Consider the following 20,971-nt stretch of genomic DNA (forward strand, 5'->3'; position numbering starts at 1 on the left):
AAGGGAAGAAGGGAAAACTTTCCCTGTTCATACCCACATACCCCAAGAGGTTCACACATTGAACACATGCCCACAAATGCTCACCTGTCATTTTCCCCCCTTGAACCACTTAAGTATTTCTCAGAGTTGTGACATTCTGACCTAAATGGCTTCAGACTGCCATCTTTTATAGGTCTTTCTTCTCCTACATAATCACAATGCCAGTATCTTGCCCAAGAAAATTAGAAGTGACTTTCTAATATTCAATTATCCCAAAAAGTTCTCCTATAACTTTTGTTATTGACTCAAAAATTATTTACTGAATGAATGTAGTCCTTTTTCTGTAGTACTACATTCCAAATAAGTGTCTTAGTCACATAACCTGCAATACAGTGACAATGAATCAACATAACTGAGGTTCAGTCACCTCTCCAATTCTAATTAGGTGCACAGAGATCTATGATTGCAGCAACTGTTTACTGTTTATGGTTCCTTAAGAGATCAGCTAACAAGAAACAAATCAGACCACATTTAGAAAAACTTTGCAAGTGACAACTCACATATCCTGCCAATCTTCCAACACTAAAACCAAAGGATAAATCCGTAGCAATTTCTATCTTGCTATTTTTAGTTTCTCACAAGTCTCCTTTTTTATTTCAACTGTTTTGGATTTTCTTTACATAATTAACACTATTTTAATAAAAGCTCACTTTCTAGTAAATTTTTAGTAGAATGTTTATTATTTCTCTGGTTAAAAAACATAATCTATTATCTTACCCATCCATAAGCAGTACTTCGCTCATGCTCCTGAGTGACATCAGCTACATAGGCAAATATCACAGAGAACGTGACTGAGAAGACTCCAGATATGGAAATCATTGCAAAATACCACCTATAAAAAGATTATTTAAAAAAAAAAAAAGATTATTTTAAGCATTCATGAGAGTAGTAGTGTATATACACTTTTATAATCAAATCAAAGATATCATGTAAAGGTTATAAACCAAAATATAAATTGTAAAAATACCTGTATATTTAAAGATATAAAGGACAACTAATAAAATTATAATCAAGATGGAGAGGAAGTAGAAACATACCAATACTGTCATTGCTCAAGGGGTGTCAGTACATGCAGTTTAAAAAAAGTGAAAAAGTAGGAGTATGCAGTAAAGTTAGTTTTAATGATAGCCAGAACATAAATGAAAACTTTCTAAATTTCTGAGTTTTAGCTGAGAAAAATACATATACACAAAAGCAGGAAGAATTTTAAAAATTAATATAAGACAAAAAAATTTCTACCATATAAAATATATGCTTAACAAAAATCTAGTTAAAATATTAGCCAACAGAATCTCATAGAACAAAAAGTAGTGTTTTAATTCTAGGATGTAATGATGTTTCAATATTAGAAATCTATTAATATAATTAATCATGTAATAGATTTAAGGAGAAAATTCAAATCATCTCCACTGATACTAATGGCATCAAAACTTGATATTCCCTTGATTTTAAAAAAGAAAATCTCTAAACAAAATAGGATAAAACATAAAATTTCCTTCATATACATAAGGAAGATAGGTCCATAATCATTACTTTTATTTAATAATAATAAAAAATTTTTATTTTATGCATTAGTCAATACAAGCAATAGAAGCAGCTGCATGACAACTGGAAGAGAAGAGGTAAAATCATTTTAAGATTCTAAATAAAAAAACTGTAAGATATTGAGAGGACATTGAAAAAACAAAAAACCTAATGCATCAGAAAAGCAGGACTTGTTCTTGAACAGAAAGAATCAATACCAAAAAATATTTTTAAAAAATCTATCTGGTAGGAACCAAAATGATTCCTTATAGGTACCCAACACATTTAGAACATGACAAATATTGACATAAAATTCCTATCAGATAACCAAATGAGAGTATTCACATTTAGTATCCCCCAAATCTATCAGTTGCATTTAAACCCTAAATGAACAAAACACAAAAGACCCTTCCATTCTAAACTGTGTTATTCACATAGGAACAGCATCTCAGCAACAGGAATTCTGACCAAAATATCATTCTTTGGGCTCCAGAAAAACTAAGTTACAGCTCAGGTACAAATTTCAACACATTTTTATTAACTAAATGACTTTGGTTATTACATGCTAATTATTCTCTCCCTATTTATCATGAAAAAATAAGATCAAATTAAAATTCACATTATGATTTAGAATAGGCTGCTGGACATAATACAGTACACACTAAAGTGACTCCTGCCCCCCTTTAAAAAATTAATTTATTTTTGTCTGCACTGGGTCTTTGTTGCTGGATGCAGGCTTTTACGAGTGGTGGTGGGTGGGCTTCTCATTGCGGTGGCTTATTGTGGGGCACCAGCTCTATGGCACGCAGGCTTCAATAGTTGTGGCACACTGGCCTACTTGCCCAGTGGCATGTGGAATCTTCCTGGGCCAGGGATCAAACTCGTGTCCCGTGCATTGGCAGACAGAATTCCAACTGGACCATCAGGAAAGTTGGACTCTTGACTTTTGATGTAAACTATGATCATGTCAGTGCCCTAGAACAGGGGTCCTCAACCCCCAGGCAGCAGACTGTGGCCTGTTAGGAAGTGGGCCATCCAATGAGCAAGAGAAGCTTCACCTGCTGTTCCCCATGGCTCCCCACTGCTTGCATTACAACCGGAAACACACAACCACCCCTCCTTGTCTGTGGAAAAATTGTCTTCCATGAAACTGGTCCCTGGTGCCAAAAACCTGGGGGATTGCTGCATGAGCTGACAAAAACAACACATCTGCAAAGTCAAATGAGCCACAACTGAGTGAGTACAGACTGCCTGCCCCCTCCCGGGACCCAATCATGTAACTTACCTCATGACAAAAACAACTGCCCTTAGAGACATCTTTTATTTTATTTGTTCACCTAAGTAACTATCTTAGACTTAATTTCATGTCCTCATTTATAAAATGGGCATGATGGCAACTGCCTACTTGTTTTCAGTATTAGCAAAGAGTTCAAATGATAATACAGGTACAACTGCTCTGCAAAGGTTGAAAAGTGCACTGTAGATGTATTGTCCATATGTGACCCCAAACAGACAGTCGTGACGGAGGGCCTAGTCACTCACCATGGACTGATTCTCATCAGTGGAATTGGGAAGCAGGTGAAGAAGACAGTGCCAAGAAGAAAAGGCTTCCTTCCCCACACATCAGACAGTGCACCTATGAGTGGGGCACTCAAAAAAGAGAGCAGACCCTGGAGAAGAAAGCAGAAGCAAGGGTCAAATTTATAATGTGATTCCCCCAATTACTTATAATTTTCATTTTCTAAATGAATTTCTAAATGCTCTAATTCATTTTAGTGGCTCTGAAACAGAATAATTTGTAACATTAAATAAAACCTGTTTTTTGTTTTTCTTTTAATTCTAACAAAATTTGTAAGCATGCTATTTGAGAGGGAAGAAAAGGATAAAAGCTTGTTTTCTGGGTGAAACTGGAAAAGTGAGGTGATATGAAATATATATACTCACAGCTGGCCCTTAATGTGAACACACAACAAAGGTATGGGAAGAAGCCAGACACTTAATTCATTTTATAAATACATACAGCATATCTATTATGTGCAAAGCTCTGAATTAAGTGGTGAAATGAAGACACTCAGATGAATACATACCTTCTGCTCTCAAAGGGCTTGTAAGCTAATAAGAATAAACAGGATGAATGTGCATATACTAAATGTCCATAAAAGAAGTAGATTCTATTTGTCTGATGAATTTAGGACAGAGATAATGAAAAGTTGCACAAGAGTTGAGGCTAAAGGGAGGCAAGAGCACCATCACACGTAAGCAAAGAAAGTAAAAAAAAAACAACTCACATTTATCACTTCCTCATTATTTGCTAGTCACTCTGCTGGCTGACCACTTCCATATCAATTTCTTTTTTCATGTCAGGGCCCTTTGAGGTGGCCACAGGCCTGCCTCTCAGACTGTTGGTGCCACTGTCCTCCTTTAGATGCTCTGCCTATATGCATGGCCACCACCACCTACTTTATAAACAGCTTTCCAATCTCTCTTCTGAGTTCTGTGTCTACAGTCAAATGGACTTTCCTACTTGGACATTTAACATGAACACTGTTCCCTATAAATCTGACCAAACACCCACACTTCCCATCTTGGCTAAGAAGCTGTCCAAAGCTTCCCCATCATTCCTTCATTCCCCATGGTGATCTTCCAGACCATTCTCTTATAATGACTTCTCTTGGTCTATCCCCCGCTGTGATGCATTTCAACATTTCTTGCCTGGATTTAAATAAAATAATCTTCTAACTGTTCCCTGCCCCTGGTTCTACTTCCTTTCAATCTGTCCTCCACATAACCCCAAGAGAAACCTTGATGAGCTGCAGACTTCAGTTCTTTGATCCCTTGTTTAAAATCTCAACTGTGCAGAATTGAAATCAAGTGTCTGAACTCTGCTTTTAAATACTAAAATTAAAAATGAGTGGTGGAAAACCAAGATAGATAAGAGCAGGGAGATGCTGATGGTGATGAGTACATGGGTAAGTTTATTATCTTATTCTCTCCTTTTGTATATCTGAATTTTCATAGTACATTAAAGAAAAAATCTTCAGCACAGCCTACAGATAGAACCCTCCAAAATCTAGTACCTAGCATGCATCCTATGCTTTGGCTATATGCAATATTTCTTAGTTTTCTCAACATACTACATTCCTTTGTGCAAACGGGCATTTGCAAAGCCCTTGTTGTGCTTGTAGGCATTTTCCACACTTGGACCTGGTAAACTACTAGTCATTCTTTTCAACTCTGGGCCAGGAGTACCTCTTCCTCTATTTTCTTAGCTACTCAAATAGAATTAATCACATTGGTTTCTGAGGGGTGCAAAACAAATAACTCCTATCCCCACCCTGGCACATATCTCTTCTATTATAACTATAATACTCTATTACAAATTACTTGTTATTTGTCTATCTTCTTTATTAGATTAGAAATTGAGATTAAGGTCAGAGAAACGATTTTCTTTCATCTCTGTACCCTTGGTACCTACCATACAGTCTGGTGATAAAGGCTTGCAAAGAGGTTTGGTAAGCTGAAGAGAACTTTTATGAGGCAATCAACTCATGTTTCTAAGGCTGAGAAGAGAAAGAACAGGATTCTAATCCCCTATCAGCCACTAGTAAACCCAGAGACAATGGACCAGGAGATGGGTAAACTGAAGCAAGGGGAGGTAAGACTAAGACTAAGTGGAGGGGAGGTAAGCTTAGGAGAAAAGCATTGGACTCCTCTGACTCCTCTGAAATAAAATATTAATCTATGCCTATCCTTGGAAGAAAAGCTATGACAAAACTAGACAGCATATTAAAAAGCAGAGACATTACTTTGCCAACAAAGGTCCTTACAGTCAAAGCTATGGTTTTTCCAGTAGTCATGTATGGATGTGAGAGTTGAAGAACTGTGAAGAAGGCTGAGCGCTGAAGAACTGATGCTTTTGAACCGTGGTGTTGGAGAAGACTCTTGAGAGTCCCTTGGACTGCAAGGAGATCAAACCAATCAATCCTAAAGGAAATCAATCCTGAATATTCAATGGAGGAACTGATGCTGAAGCTGAAGCTCCAATACTTTGGCCACCTGATGGGAAGAGCTGACTCATTAGAAAAGACCCTGATGCTGGGAAAGATTGAAGGTGGGAGGAGAAGGGGATGGCAGAGGACTAGACAGTTGGATGATACCACTGACTCAATGTGCCGGGAGCCAGCGTGAGGAACTCCGCCCGTGGCAAAGGTCAGGAGGAAGGAGGCTCGGCATACACAAAGGCGGGATCGAGCCTCAGGAGTCCCCCTGGAAATTCTCGAGCATCTACCCCCAAAACCAGAGTCTGCCTACTTTACTGCTTTGTGCTCTCACCTACATCTCTGACTTTACAGAGGGCTGTCCTCTACCACCTCTCTCTGAAAAAGAGTTAACTTACAGCTCCAGTTAATAAAGTTCCTGGGTGTGATAAGAGTGTTTCAACCTACAAACTCCTTTGGAAGTCCTCTAGCCTGCCTGAAGGTTCTTCTGGCCACATGTGATTGTTCACAGACTCCCAACCATGAGAGGCATGAGATGTTCTAAACTGTCTAAATACAGATTACTTTGAGCAGTTAAAAGATTGATTAGAAATTGTATTGGTGAAGGGTTTTTCACTTGTTGGGCCAATGTTTGCTGCTAAGTTTCCATATCCCTTACCTACTGTGTCCCTGGCAGTGTATTGATTAATATAATTGGTGTATAGGAATGTAAGTAGTAGCTTTAATGTTTGTAAACTTGGACCCTTGAGTTAATTCTTTTTCTTGTTATAGCCCACCACACTTTTGCCCTATAGGAATGCAACTTTATCTAATGCTTTCGGAGGGTGGTGCCTGACTTTAGAATAATCACCTTTAGAGAAAAATGTTTTCTGAAAAAAGGATCTTAAAATGTTGACAGCCTCCGGGCCAGAAGATGATGTAAATCACCTAAACTTTTGCATATGATAAGTTTGCAGGAAGAAAGCCTGGCTTACTGCTGACCCTACTTCCCCATTATCCTCTATGCACAACTTAAGGTATAAAAACTACTTTGGAAAATAAAGTGCGGGCCTTGTTCACCGAAACTTGGTCTCCCCATGTCGTTCTTTCTCTCACTTTTCGGCTGAATTTCCATCTTGAGCGTGGAGGCTCGACAAGCCTACTAATTATGCCTGGGCTTCTAAGATCTGGCCAGGGAGGCCTTAGTGTCTCCTCTTCTTCAGGAGAACGGGAGGATGCCTGCGGCCTACGTAGGTGACGTAAATTCCTTATTTTGGAATTTTATTAGCTTTCCACGTAAACCAAGTATTCAGCCTCTTTTCTCCACTGAATTTCCTCACTGAGCTATCCTTATTTAACCACTCTTTATATCCTTAATTAACGTTTAATTAAGCAATTGTTTCCTGATCCTCGCCAACGCCGTCCCCACTTCGAATTCCCTGGATCCACCGGGGCTGGACCCCGACTGGACATGAGTTTGAGAAAGCTCAGGGAGATGCTGATAGACAGGGAAGCCTGGAATGCTGCAGTCCATGGGATTGCAAAGAGTTGGACAAGACTGAGGGACTGAACAACAAGGCATCAAACCCTGCAATTTATAAGACACATTGGATTTCCAGCATTTGGTCTGTTTTTGCATCAAAAGAGTTAAACGATCTTTTTAAGAGCCAAACAACTGCAGAAGCAGGGCTGAAATTCACGACCTGCAACATCAGTTTTATAAATTTAGAAAAGAAAATCTTTTACATTGCTTTAAAATTTTCTAAAAATATCAAATACCTGAGGTCTTGGGTAGTATAGAACTGGTCAAGAAAAACATGGAAATAAATTTAAGAGGACAAAAGAATAGAAATAAGAAGCACCATAAAAACAGTAACAAAATCTGAACACAAAGAACCCTGGAAAATTTTTTGGACAGTTCTGATTTTAGATTTCATACAATAAAATATGGAATGCATGTCATTAAAACAAAGGACATGAGAAGGCCAAGAATTAAAGTTTTATTTAAAATGATGCAGTTTCTAAAAAAAAAAAAAAGATACTATTATCTAGATTCTGGATTTCAATTGTAATTTAATCTATTCATTAAGTAAATATTATTTTAAAATAATGCTCAGTGACAATTGTTGTTCAGTTGCTCAGTCGTGTCTGACTCTTTGTGACCCCATGGACTGCAGCCCACCAGGCTCCCCTGTTTTACATCATCTCCCAGAGTTTGCTCAAACTCATGTTCATTGAAAAGATGATGCCATTCAACTATCTTATCCTGTCACCCCCTTCTCCTCCTGACCTCAATCTTTCAATTATTAAATCATTAAAAGATCACTCAGTTCAGTTCAGTCACTCAGTCGTGTCTGACTCTTCGTGACCCCATGAATCGCAGCACGCCAGGCCTCCCTGTCCATCACCAACTCCCGGAGTTCACCCAGACTCATGTCTATCGAGTCAGTGATGCCATCCAGCCATCTCATCATCTGTCGTCCCCTTTTCCTCCTGCCCCTAATCCCTCCCAGCATCAGAGTCTTTTCCAATGAGTCAACTCTTCGCATGAGGTGGCCAAAGTACTGGAGTTTCAGCTTTAGCATCATTCCTTCCAAAGAACACCCAGGGCTGATCTCCTTTAGAATGGACTGGTTGGATCTCCTTGCAGTCCAAAGGACTCTCAAGAGTCTTCTCCAACACCACAGTTCAAAAGCATCAATTCTTCGGCACTCAGCTTTCTTCACAGTCCAACTCTCACATCCATACATGACCACAGGAAAAACCATAGCCTTGACTAGATGGACCTTTGTTGGCAAAGTAACGTCTCTGCTTTTGAATATGCTACCTAGGCTAGTCATAACTTTCCTTCCAAGGAGTAAGCGTCTTTTAATTTCATGGCTGCAGTCACCACCTGCAGTGATTTTGGAGCCCCCAAAAATAAAGTCTGACACTGTTTCCACTGTTTCCTTATCTATTTGCCATGAAGTGATGGGACCAGATGCCATGATCTTCGTTTTCTGAATGTTGAGCTTTAAGCCAACTTTTTCACTTTCCTCTTTCACTTTCATCAAGAGGCTTTTGAGTTCGTCTTCACTTTCTGCCATAAGGGTGGTGTCATCTTAAATAATTATTTTTTAAAAATAATTCTCGGTGACAATAGATACTCAAAATAGCCTCTGGGAGAACCTACATTTATTATGATGCTGAAATACAATCTAATAAAATACTTGCCTCTTGGGAAAACTTGTATTTCTCAAAAATCAAAGACTTTCTTCTGTTTCAGAATTACTTCTTCACCACCCAATCTAGTCCTAGATCTTATCATGCCACATTATTAGAATAGTAGATTGAGAAGGATATCTGTACCTTGATTAGGCAAGTACTGCAGCAGTCCTAAAGAGGAAAAGCACGATTTGCAAATGAGAAAATATTTAAAGACTAAAACCAGACTGGGACTTCCCTGGTGGTCCAGTGGTTAAGATGCCACACTACAAATGCAGGGGGCACAGGTTTGATCCCTGGTCTGGGAACTAAGATACCACATGCCACAAAGCATGGGCAAACAACAACAACAACAACAACAACAACACCAGAGTGACATCAAAATCTTAGCCTTTAGCATAAATATAGTTGGCTTTCATTATCTTATTATCTACACTGGTTATGTTCTGTAAGTTTTCCAGGAACACCAAATTAAGAGAATCTGGAACTGCTGTTGTAGAGGAAACACAAGCTTGTATTCCTACCATTCTCTGGTCACATATTTTAATTAACTGATCAATATATAACCTTGGTTTATGTATATTTCTCTTTAAAGATGACTTATTTAATATGTAGACTGCTGATTTATTAACACTGATGTCTCAGCCATCAGCACTATGATTCATGTCTCAATGAGGCTTATCTAACACAGTATTTTCTCCATAATGTATATCAACACCCCCCTACACTTAGAAACACTTAACAACACTTTGGCACTACACTTGAGGTGATTTTAAACAGAGAAATTGTCAACAAAAGGAACAAAAATGCAAGATGCATAGTGCAAAATGGACATGCTCACAGTATGAGACCTGAAACAAAAAGTGTCCTTTGTCCAACCTCAGCTGGAAACATGCAGCTGGGCAACTCAGACTCCCTCCTCATGCCACACATGCATGAACATGAAAGCACTGTACTGACTCAGAGGTTGCAGAGTAGGCAGATTTTGCACATATGAAATCTGGAAGTAACAAGGGCTGAATGTACTAAGCCATGCTATCAGGGTCCAGTGACTACTGGATAAAACATGGTGTGGAGGAGTCCAGTGTGGACCAAGAATTACTATGTCAGTTTTGTAAATTAGCTTCCCAGTCCAGTAGATTTTTAAGGTGGCATAATTAACTGGTCAGCAATGCTAACATGGCCTTCAGTTCACTTCAGTTGCTCAGATGTGTCTGACTCTTTGTGACCCTCTGGACTGCAGCACTCCAGGCTTCTGTGTCCATCACCAACTCCCACTGCTTGCTCAAACCACATCCACCAAGTTGGTGATGCCATCCAACCATTTCATCCTTTGTCATCCCCTTCTCCTGACTGCTGCCTTCAATCTTTCAGGGTCTTTTCCAGTGAGTCAGTTCTTTGCATCAGGTGGCCAAAGTATTGGAATTTCAGCTTCAGCATCAGTCCTTCCAATAAATATTCAGGACTGATTTCCTTTAGGACTGACTGGTTTGATCTTCTTGCAGTCCAAGGGACTCTCAAGAGTCTTCTCCAACACCACAGTTCAAAAGCATCAGTTATTCAGAACTCAGCTTTCTTTATAGTCCAACTCTCACATCCATACATAATTACTGGAAAAACCATAGCTTTGACTAGATGGACCTTTGTTGGCAGAGTGATGTCTCTGCTTTTTAATATGCTGTCTAGGTTGGTCATAGCTTTTCTTCCAAGGACCAAGAATCTTTTAATTTCATGGCTGCATTCACCATCTGCAGTAATTTTGGAGCCCAAGAAAAGAAAGTCTCTCACTGTTTCCATTATTTCTCCATTTATTTGCCATGAAGTGATGGGACCAGATGCCATGATCTTAATTTTCTGAATGTTGAGCTTTTAGCCAGCTTTTTCACTCTCCTCTTTCATTTGCATCAAAAGAGTCTTTAGTTCCTCTTCTCTTTCTGCCATAATGGTAGACATGGCCTTACAAGCTCTTATTTGACAAAATAGCAATTAAAGCTTATTGTTGAATTAAATGCAATTATTTAATAAACTTTTTAAAGCATACAAAGAATGGCAATTACAACTCGAAGCAAAAATACATAAATTTTATACTTTATACAGCTATCATAAAAGTATTAAGCATACGCTTTCCTTAACAAAAGCAGCTGACAAATATTTGACTAAATAAATGTGTCAATATCGTTAAAAAGTTTTAAAACTAAAACATTTTTTTGTTTTGTTTTCCTTCAAATATTTTAATTAACTCTGCAACACAGTATGAGAGAAAAATGGTACCCATGAAAAATAAGATATAGTCATTTAACTGCTTCTGAAAACTTTAATTTTTCAATGAAAAAGTTCACATCTTATGACATCCTTTGTAAGCCACAAGGATGTACAACATACAGACATAGATTACCCCAAAATTATATTCATTCACTTTGATTTTTCATACAGTATTTTACTAATAATGACTTTCATCTCTTTCATTTTTTAAAAGGAGATCAAAGAGAAATTTTCACACTGATGGGACTGTTTTTATTTATATAACTGACAAATGCAAATTTTTCACATAAAAGATAGTACTAAAACAAGGATCACCTTTCAGACCTAGGACACATTATACCCTACACAATACACAGCTTTTCTTCCCAGGAAGCACAACAATCAGTTTTATAGGACAAATGACAAACATGACAGACTAAAGTCCAGGAAAGGTGATTTGAAAAGCACGAGGAAGGTCTAAGAACAGCTAGTAATCCTGAAACTTCTGGGAGAGACCAATGTGGGCAAGAGGGCTGAAATGCTTTCTTTTGATTGAGGGAGAAAAGGAGATGGATATAGGGAAGATTCACTGAAACAAAATTTTAATTAAAATATAAAGAAACAGACTGTTTTCACAGGTTTTCCCTTATCTTAGAAGTAATAGGGCCATTACTTCAAATTGATTCCAAGAAAAAATAACAGCACATCTATATGCCAATCTGTTCTATGCCTTTCACACAAATGTCTTACCCTATGAGATGGGTATACTACTAGGGTAAGTAACTAGTCTAAGGCTCAGGGCTCATAAGCAGAACCAGGATTCAGCTCAGGCTGAGGTGGCTCTAAGACCTGAGATTAACCCGGCCCATAATTCAAATCAATTATCACACTATTTTTCTTACTCATATTTTAGTGTCTCTGTCCTGAAGCACACAAAGTACTAGACTTTACCTACTTGTGAATTCTCTTAAGCACATTTCAATAAATGTATAAATTACCAGTCTGTTATAAAACAATATTTAAAATTTATGAACTCACCTCTCTCAAGTAGGTTGCTTTACAATTTTGTTTACAGATAATTAAAAGGATAGTTTTTATCCAACTTCCTGTCCAAATTAAGGAAGCAAGATTATTGTGCATGTGTGTGTATGAAAAACACTTCTGAACTTAGTAATACTCAAGAGTAGCTAAAAGGGGACTTTAAAAGTATCTTGTTTTTTATTTTTTTAATTCTTAGAGACATCAGTCAACAATTTCTCTGTTTGTTTGTGCTATGCACTGGTTGATGATTTAATTCATTAAATAGCAGGATGAGACAGTTCAGCAGTAATTCCTAGGCTCAGATAAACTCTTGACATATTAAATGTCCCTGTATGAGTGTTCAGGCAGAGGATCTACATGACCATCTCCTTGATCAGACTTAACCATCCAGTCTAGACTGAGAAGAAGCACTCCATGTGAATCCCTGTGGCCAAGCCCTGGGATGGATTGCTGGGTCTTCCACTTTCCCCCTCTTTCAACCTCTTGCTGTGATGTTAAAGCCAGACAAGAATAAAGCAGCATGCTTTAGAGGCACTTTCTTCATACTGATTGACCCAGCTATAAACCAATCCTGGACATCCAGCCCACTTAGTTTTAGTTAGTTTGGGACACTGATGAAAGTATCTAGCTTTTTAATAAGTATAAAATAAGCTAAAGAAGAAAGCTTCAAGAAGTTTCAAGGTAGACACTGGGCAATCAGACCAACTCTTTTCATGAAGAATATTATTCGTCACTCCATCTGGTCATGTTAAATCCAGCAGTAATAACTTGACTTCATCTACTAAGTCAAACCACAGCATCTCAGCCTGGTTATACTTCCAATGAAGTGTAGTCAAAACTACTTTAGTGGTTAGTTTTATGTGTCAGTTTGGCTAGGCTATAGTACCCAGTTATTTAGTCAAACACTAGCTTGGGTGTTGCCATGAAGCTAATTTGTAGATATCATCTAAAATCTACAATTAACTGGCTTTAAAGGGTATTTTTGTTGTTTAGTTGCTAAGTCATGTGCAACTCTTTGTGACCCAATGGACTATAACCCGCCAGGTTCCTCTATCCATGGGACTTCCCAGGTAAGAATACTGGAATGGGTTGCCATTTCCTTCTCCAGGGGCTCTTCCCAATCCAGGGATTGAACCCATGTCTCCTGCATTGGCAGACAAATTTTTTACCAATGAGCCAGCCACCAGGGTAGCCAAAGTAAAGGGTAGTACCCTCAATAATATGGGAGTCTCATTTAAGTCAGTTGAAGGCCTTAAGAGGAAAATCTGAGGTTTCCAGAGGAAAAAATTCTGCCTTAGGACTGTAGCATCAACTCTGGCCAAATTTCCAGCCCTACCCTACATATTTCAGATTTGCTAGCCCCAAAATCATGTGAGCCAATTCCTTAAAGTAAGCCTCTTTATACAAATATTCCATTGGTCTTATTTCTCTGGAGAACTCTAACACAACTTACTGCTAGTCATATAACAATGTCTGCCATATATTTCAATTTCATAAAGATAAAAATTGCTAGTGAAAAAATTTTTGAGTAGGACTTTGAAAACCTGAGAAGTATGATTAAGTATGAGTTTTTCCCTTTATAACTGTTAAGAGAACAGGTACTAAATTAATAATCATTAAAATGAGAGGATTAACATAAAATAAATTTCATTATTGAAACATTAAGAATTGAACAATCTTTACTAGAAAAATAAAGAATCTGAAGGCACTTCATAAAAGTAGCCAGCAAATAATGTAAAAATACCTAACTTCATTTGTAATTAAAGAAATACAAATAAAATTACAGTGAGACATCATTCTCAAGCTATCAAACTGGTAAAGATCTGAAAAGTAATACTTGTATTAGAGCATGGTGAAACAGATATACATACTGCTGATGGGTGTGTGAAATGGCACAATTGCTCTAGGAGATAATGTGGTACTATATATTCAAGATTTCTTAAAATGCTCACACTTTTCTACTCACTAGTTATAATTTTACAACTCTATTTCTAAGGAAACAGTAAAAATATATAAAGATTTATTTTAAAAATTTACTCAGGATTATCTTCAATAGTGTGCAATTAGAAGGCACTTATACAGGGAAATGGATAAATAAATTATTCATACAATGGAGTATCATATAACCATTGCAGACAATACATGTAGTTTTTACTTTGCATGGTAGTATAGAACTGAAAGAAATGACTCCAAGCTGAAACCATGTAGTTATTTTAATCAATAGGAAAAACTGATTTATTCTTTGACTTTCAGAAATTTTTGTCAGAACACTGAAAACTCTTTTACTATCACTTATAAATGTCTAGTGAAATGAAAGAAATAGAAAAACTAGTATTTATTTAGTACACTGTAATTTAAAGCATTAATAATTAAAATGTTCTTTGTAAAAAAAAACATTAAGAGTCATAAGACTTGTGCTTGTCTTTTTTCAAAGTCTTATATGATGCACATATCTTTTATGAACTGGAAAACTGTCATATGCCTTTCTAGGTTTGGATCAGATTCCAACATATTACTGGATCAAAGAGGCAACACAACACACGTTTTGCTTTACACGCGTGAACTAAGAAATGCACGGTGACCAGGTCACCAACACTTTGAAATGTCACAACGGGTTATGATGTGCATCTGTTATTGACATAGTGTTTTGTGGACTGAGGAGTTAGTCATTATTTATATTTTATGCAACTACTCACAGTTAATACACATGGTAGTGGAAATCTGAATTGTGTGTTGGGAGACTCATGCTATTTAACTGAACTGTGGCAACTGAAATTTGTGTGTACTACAACACGCAAAGACAGGGCTGCTTGTACTTCATGTAGTTTTAATGTCATGGGGAAATTAGTAAGGTATAATTAACAAATGCTGATATAAGGGAAAAAGAAACATAGTTACGGTCTCTAAGTAAGCTGGATCTTGACTTTATCAAAAGGACTAGAAAAAAGACTGGAAGAATTTTTAATTCAACAATATTTGTTGTTGTTTAGTCGCTAAGTTGTGCCCAACTCTTTGGTGACCCCATGGACTATGGCCCGCCATGCTCCTCTGCCCACGGGATTCTCCAGGCAAAAATACTGGAGTGTGTTGCCATTTCCTTCTTCAGGGGATCTTACAGACCCAGGGATCAAACCCACATCTCCTGCACTGGCAGGTGGACTCTTTACCATCTGAGCCACCAGGGAAGTTGAGTGCTAAGAACTATGCTGGGGATAGCAGTGAGTAAAGTGGACAAAAATCCACGTCTTTAAGAAACTTTCAGTCTAAAAGAGGAGGAGTGAGGAGAACACAATAACAAGATAAAGATAAAGCAAAATATATAGCATGTCAAAGGAGAGATAATGCTTTGCAGAAAAAGCAGAGAAAGAGGATTAAGAGTGATGAGAACTGGATACATTACTCAAGATGGCAGTCAGTGAAGCCTTCACTGAAAAAATAACATCCAGGTGAGGAGTTGAGGGTTGGGGAGTAAAGCCTGTCAAAACCTGGGAAAAGCAAGCAGAAAAAAAACAGTACCTGCAGAACCCTCAGGCAGAAATAGGCTGAGGAAGTTGTGGCTGCAGCAAGGTCAGTAGGAAGTGGAACAGAGTAGAAGGATGCTATCAAGAGAAAATGGGGGTTTGGGTTGGGTTGGTTAAGAAGAGTGCCACAGGGACTTCCCAGAGGTCCAGTGGTTAAGACTCTGTGCCTCCAATACAGGGGACAAAGGTTCAATCCTTGGTCAGGAAAATAAGATTGCACATGCTGCTTGGCACAGCCTATATATATATATATATATATATATATATATATATATATATATATATATATATAAAAGAGAGGAAGAAGAAAGCCACAAACTGGTTTATATTTTATCATGATCTCTACCAAAGGGCTTCCCTGGTAGCTCAGTTGGTAGAGAATACATGTGCAATGCAGGAGACCCTGGTTTGATTCCTGGGTTGGGAAGTTCCCCTGGAGAAGAGACAGGCTACCCATTCCAGTATTCTTGGACTTCCCTTGTGGCTCAGATGGTAGAGTCCACCTGCAATGCAGGAGACATGGGTTTGATCCCTGGGTCAGGAACATCCTCTGGAGGAGGGCATGGCTACCCAATCCAGTATTCTTGTCTGGAGAATCCCATGGACAGAGGAGACTGGTGGGCTACAGTCCATCAGGCTGCAAAGAGTCAGACACGACTGAGCCACTAAGCACAGTACACACAGCACTGAAAAGGGAACAAGTAGAGTTTTGATGATGGTTCTGTTTTGAAGTAGAATAACAGAATTTGCTGATGGATTGGGTTTGGGATATGTATGGAAGAGAAAGAAGACTGATTCTAAGAATTTTGGTATAAGCAAGAATGGCATGACAAGTAACTAATATGGGGAAGACTTATGAGTTGGTCAGGCTGGAGGGGAAGACCAGGAACTTAGTTTTGGAGCTGTTAACTTTCAAATACTTATTATGCAAGGAAGTACAGATGTCAATTAGGCAACTGAATATACAAAGTCTAAAGTTCCAGCCCAAGGTCTAGGAAGATACTTATTTGAGAGTTTAAAGTCTTAAGTCTGATGACATCATTAAAGGAGTTAAGTATAGAAAGAAAGAAGAAATTGTCCCTGGCTTGAGCCACTTATCTGTCAGAAGTCTAGGAGATGAGGAACATAAATTACTTGTCAGAAATAGGGTTAAGAAAGAAATTAATTTGAAAACACAATTTTTAGAAACTCAAATTACTGTATGACCCAGAAATTCTACTCCTAGCAATGTACCTATGATAAAGTGAAAACAATGTTCATATCAAAACTTGTATACAAATGTTCACAGCAGCATTATTCACAATAATATAAAAAACCAGAAACAACCCCGAATGTCTATCAACTGATAAATGGATAAACTGTGGTATGGATACAGAGTGAAATATTGTTTGGCTGTAAAAAGAATAAAGTACTAATAAGTACTACAGGTGAAATTTGAAAACACCATAAGAAAAGAAGTCAGTAATAAAAGACCATACTGTATATTCCATTTATGTGAAATGTCCAGAATAGACAAACCAATAGAGGGAGAAAGTAGATTTGTGCTTGAGGTTAGGGAGGAATGAGGAGTACAGGATTTATTTTTGGAGCAATGAAATGTGATAAAATTGACTGTGTTGATGGCTGCACAACCCTGAGTATAATGAAAAAACCATACATACACTTTATGACTTGCATGGTAGGTGAATTATATCTCAACAAAGCTGCTGCAATAACCAAAACCACAAACAAACAACCCCCCGCCCAATTGGAGAATTCACAAACCAAAACTGGTTACTCTTGTATACTTTATTGATGTTCACCCCAAATCTAAAACTTCTCTTCCATGCATTATGATAGTAAACTTACAAAGTGAAAGTTAACTGTAGAAAATCTACAAAGATGAACAAAATATATAAGGAAGAAAATTAAAAATCATCCATAAATCCACATCCTTTCAAACTTCAGGTGATTCCTTTTTAATCATTTTCCTCCCTGCTTACTTACATTTATTTTGGTCAAAATAAAACTGAAACCATATTATATTACATTATATGTCTATACCACACATATCTATTCTTCTAATTTCAAGGAATTTAAAAAGTTTCTACACGTTTACTATTACAAAGAGTCCTTTAGCCAAATCTCTGAATAACTCAATTTGAGAAGAACAAATTTCTAGAAATGCAATTACTTTGTTAAAATATGTGAATATTTTTTTAACTCTAAAAATACTGCCTTCCAGAAAAGCTATACCAATTTATCCTCTCATCAACAGTACAAGGGGACACAATTTAACACAAATTGAACTAGTTCTTGTCAGTTTAAAATTTTTTACCAATGTGCATGAAAAAATATTATCTTATTTAACTTGGGACTCATTTCTTAATAGTGATAAACTTATTTTCAGATTGTTATCTTTTGTAAACTGCCAGCTTACATCCTTCTTTGCCCTTCTGGGATATTAGTCATTTTCCTACAGTTTTACTTTGAGAATGCTTTTATGTATTCCTCTTTCTATCATAAATAACATTTTGTCATTCGTATTTTAAGTTTGATGATGGTGGCTTTGACTTACCAAAATTTAAAGATTGATGTAAATGACTCAGTCTTTTCATTTATGAATAATTCTTACTCTAAAAAGGAAAATCTTTCCCCAGACTGGTGAGAAAAGTGGTCATCAGGCTTTCCTTCTAACAGTTTCTGTTATTTTTCTTTGCAATATTTACTAAGTATTTAACACATGAATGTAGAGTGCTAACAGTTTTACATATACTAGCTCACTGAATCCTCATAATCACCCTACAAGAGATCTTTTATCTTTCTCATTGCTTTCCAATGAAGGGAAGATTACATTATCTGACTAAGGTAACCATTAATAAGATGCAGAACAGAAATTTAAAGCTAAAGCAATATAAAGCCATACTTGTTCCACTGTGCTCATATCCATATTAAGACATTTTAATAGAGCTATGCTTGGCTACTGTAGGGTTCTCTCATATCCTCATCTGAGAAACAATGACCAGTTACTAAAACATGTAACTCCTTAAGTTCAATAGACTGAAGTTCAATAGTTGCTGAAGTTAAGTAAGTCCTGGTCCACACCCTTGAATCAACTTAAATACTTTTGTTCTGTGTTTTTTTACAACAATATTGTGGGTATCTCTAAGTAAAAGTATGATAAGCTCGCCACTTGGCTTTCGGACACAGACCAAGTTGGTTTTATTCTGTAGAACCAGACTAAAATAGATTTTATTAGCTCCACATGATAAAAGAAAAAAATCTACAGAGTAACTTTCAAAGAATCCACTATAATGATAAACTTATGTAGTATTTGTAATCAATGCCCTCTCTCATTTAGTTTTTCTTTTGATCATGTAGATAAAACTGCTCACAAACTAGTGCTTAAATAAAAACACACCAGATTCTTGATAATATTCCTCCTCTCAATGAGTATTAAAAATGTCTTATTTTACTTTATTTAAATTGTCGTTTTACTTATGTTATTATTGTAAGCATTCTCAAATTCTTTTTGAAAATCGGCAAAGAATAAATAGTATTTATTACAATTAATGTTGCTCAAAGCTTTCCTCTGACTGAATTTAGCAAAGTACTATGGTATAATTTCAAGTGTGCTTTTCAACACAACATAAAATTATGTAGACTGATATTACGTAACTTGAAAAGAACAAATTAGATGCTGAACACATATACTTTACTACAAATTGGGACTGGAACACAGCATTATATTTTAACCCCTTATTTATAAGCTTTTCTGACAAATATCACATTAAAATTTAAACAATGAATTAAGGCTAATTATGTCGAGTGGTTGAGAGCTCAGAAAATTGTGTCTAGAACACCAGCCTTGCCATAAGACTTTACATCCAACTAAATCTTGATGACTCCTTCTTCAATCTCTATCTCAAAAGAAGACATTAATACTTGACGGATTTTTAAGACTGATTTTATTCTGTTAATAGAGGAATTAAAAGTTCACACAATTCTACCCTTCTGTACATGTTAATTCTGCTCTGTACATGTTAATAAAAATAAGGCAGTGCCTTATGGATTTGGCTTGTATTTTGACTTTGATAATTCAACTAAAAATTTGATTTACAAGATTTACAAATGGTAATAGTTTTCCAGAGTCCTATTTAAACTTCCAGAGTTATGCTATCAAGGATTCCTGGCTTTGGTTTGCTGTGGACCAAACAAAAATTGTTCTTACCTTTACACCCTGAATGAGACCATTCATGAGGAATGTGTGTTGAGGAAATGTTTCATGTAGAACCTACAAAAAGCAAACAAACATCAAGAAAAATTCTAAAGTAAATGAAAGGGAAAGATTTCTGACTCTTGTTAATGGCAGACTAGGTAACTAAACCCTTGAATGAAAAATATTAAGGAATAATGAAATATGGAAAATATCTTAAAAGTATGAAAAGGTAACAAGATAATGAGGCAGAAATCTAAATAAAGAACCTAAAAAGGTACGCCCAGGATTCAGTTGCTTTTGCTACAAAAGCACAAACAATTTAAAGGATGTACTGCAAAGAGTTACTCAAACTCAGTTATGAACCTGCAGCCCAGCTTCATGGCACGTACATAGTCCAGGAAACCTCAAACCTTAAATTTGGATTACTGATCCAGACTGGAAGCCTCTCCAGATGTTTAGAAGAAAAAAATCTAAAGTTATTTCTGAAAAGGCCATCACTCAGGCTTTCACATCAACCATATATGTACTTTCTCAAATATAAAGATAAGAACATAATCAAAAGTAATCAGATACAAAAGTAAATGAGACATCATGAACAAGAAAACAGCAAACAATACATAACAAACACTCAAAGACCTCATGTTTTGGAATTATTTAACAGACTTTAAAAATAGCATGCTTACTGTGTTACAAGACATATAAAGTAAGCTTGAAACTTTGTAGCAGATTTAAAGAACAAAAGTCTAGAACAGAAAAAACTAAATTAAAAACTCAATGGGTATGTTTAACAAGATTAAGAGAGAATAACTGAACCAAAAGTTAGGTTAAAAGAAGTTATCCAGAATGCAGCAGAGACAAATAGACAGGATATAAGACAGAAAGTAAGAGACACAGAGGATCCAATAAGAAAGTCTAACAATTTAAACTAGCCCAGTAATAACAGTGAGGCAGAGACAATATTTTAGAAGCCGATGATTGATAATGTACTTGAATCAATGACAGACATCAATGAAGAGATTAAAGCAACCTATCAAATTTTAAGCAGTATAAAAAGAAATCCACATTTGCAATCAAATTAAAATTATAGAGAACCATAAAAAAATTCTTTAAAACAGAAACAACAGATTGCTTTCAAAGGAACAACAGTTAGATTATTTCTTAATACTAACATTTTTGAACTGAGACAAGGAGTGTGCTATTCTATCATCAGGATAGTAAGAAACATA

At 36.6% G+C, this 20,971-nt stretch overlaps 1 protein-coding gene across 5 annotated transcripts in view; it reads right to left on the bottom strand.

Annotated features, from left to right (window-relative positions):
* Window positions 1–20,971, bottom strand: part of MFSD14B (major facilitator superfamily domain containing 14B) — a 132,367-nt gene that overhangs the window by 23,830 nt on the left and 87,566 nt on the right. For 3 of the 5 annotated variants that reach the window (XM_070376056.1, XM_070376058.1, XM_005892555.2), the window contains 3 exons: window positions 19,758–19,820; window positions 3,106–3,233; window positions 757–871 (listed from right to left, as the gene is read on the bottom strand). In XM_070376056.1, coding sequence (XP_070232157.1) covers window positions 757–871; window positions 3,106–3,233; window positions 19,758–19,820 — 306 coding nt within the window. The remainder of the gene's footprint in view (window positions 1–756; window positions 872–3,105; window positions 3,234–19,757; window positions 19,821–20,971) is intronic. The other 2 variants (XM_070376057.1, XM_070376059.1) reach the window with 1 other exon arrangement.

Source organism: Bos mutus, chromosome 8, assembly GCF_027580195.1.
Source record: "Bos mutus isolate GX-2022 chromosome 8, NWIPB_WYAK_1.1, whole genome shotgun sequence".
NCBI classification, from domain to species: Eukaryota; Metazoa; Chordata; class Mammalia; order Artiodactyla; family Bovidae; genus Bos; species Bos mutus.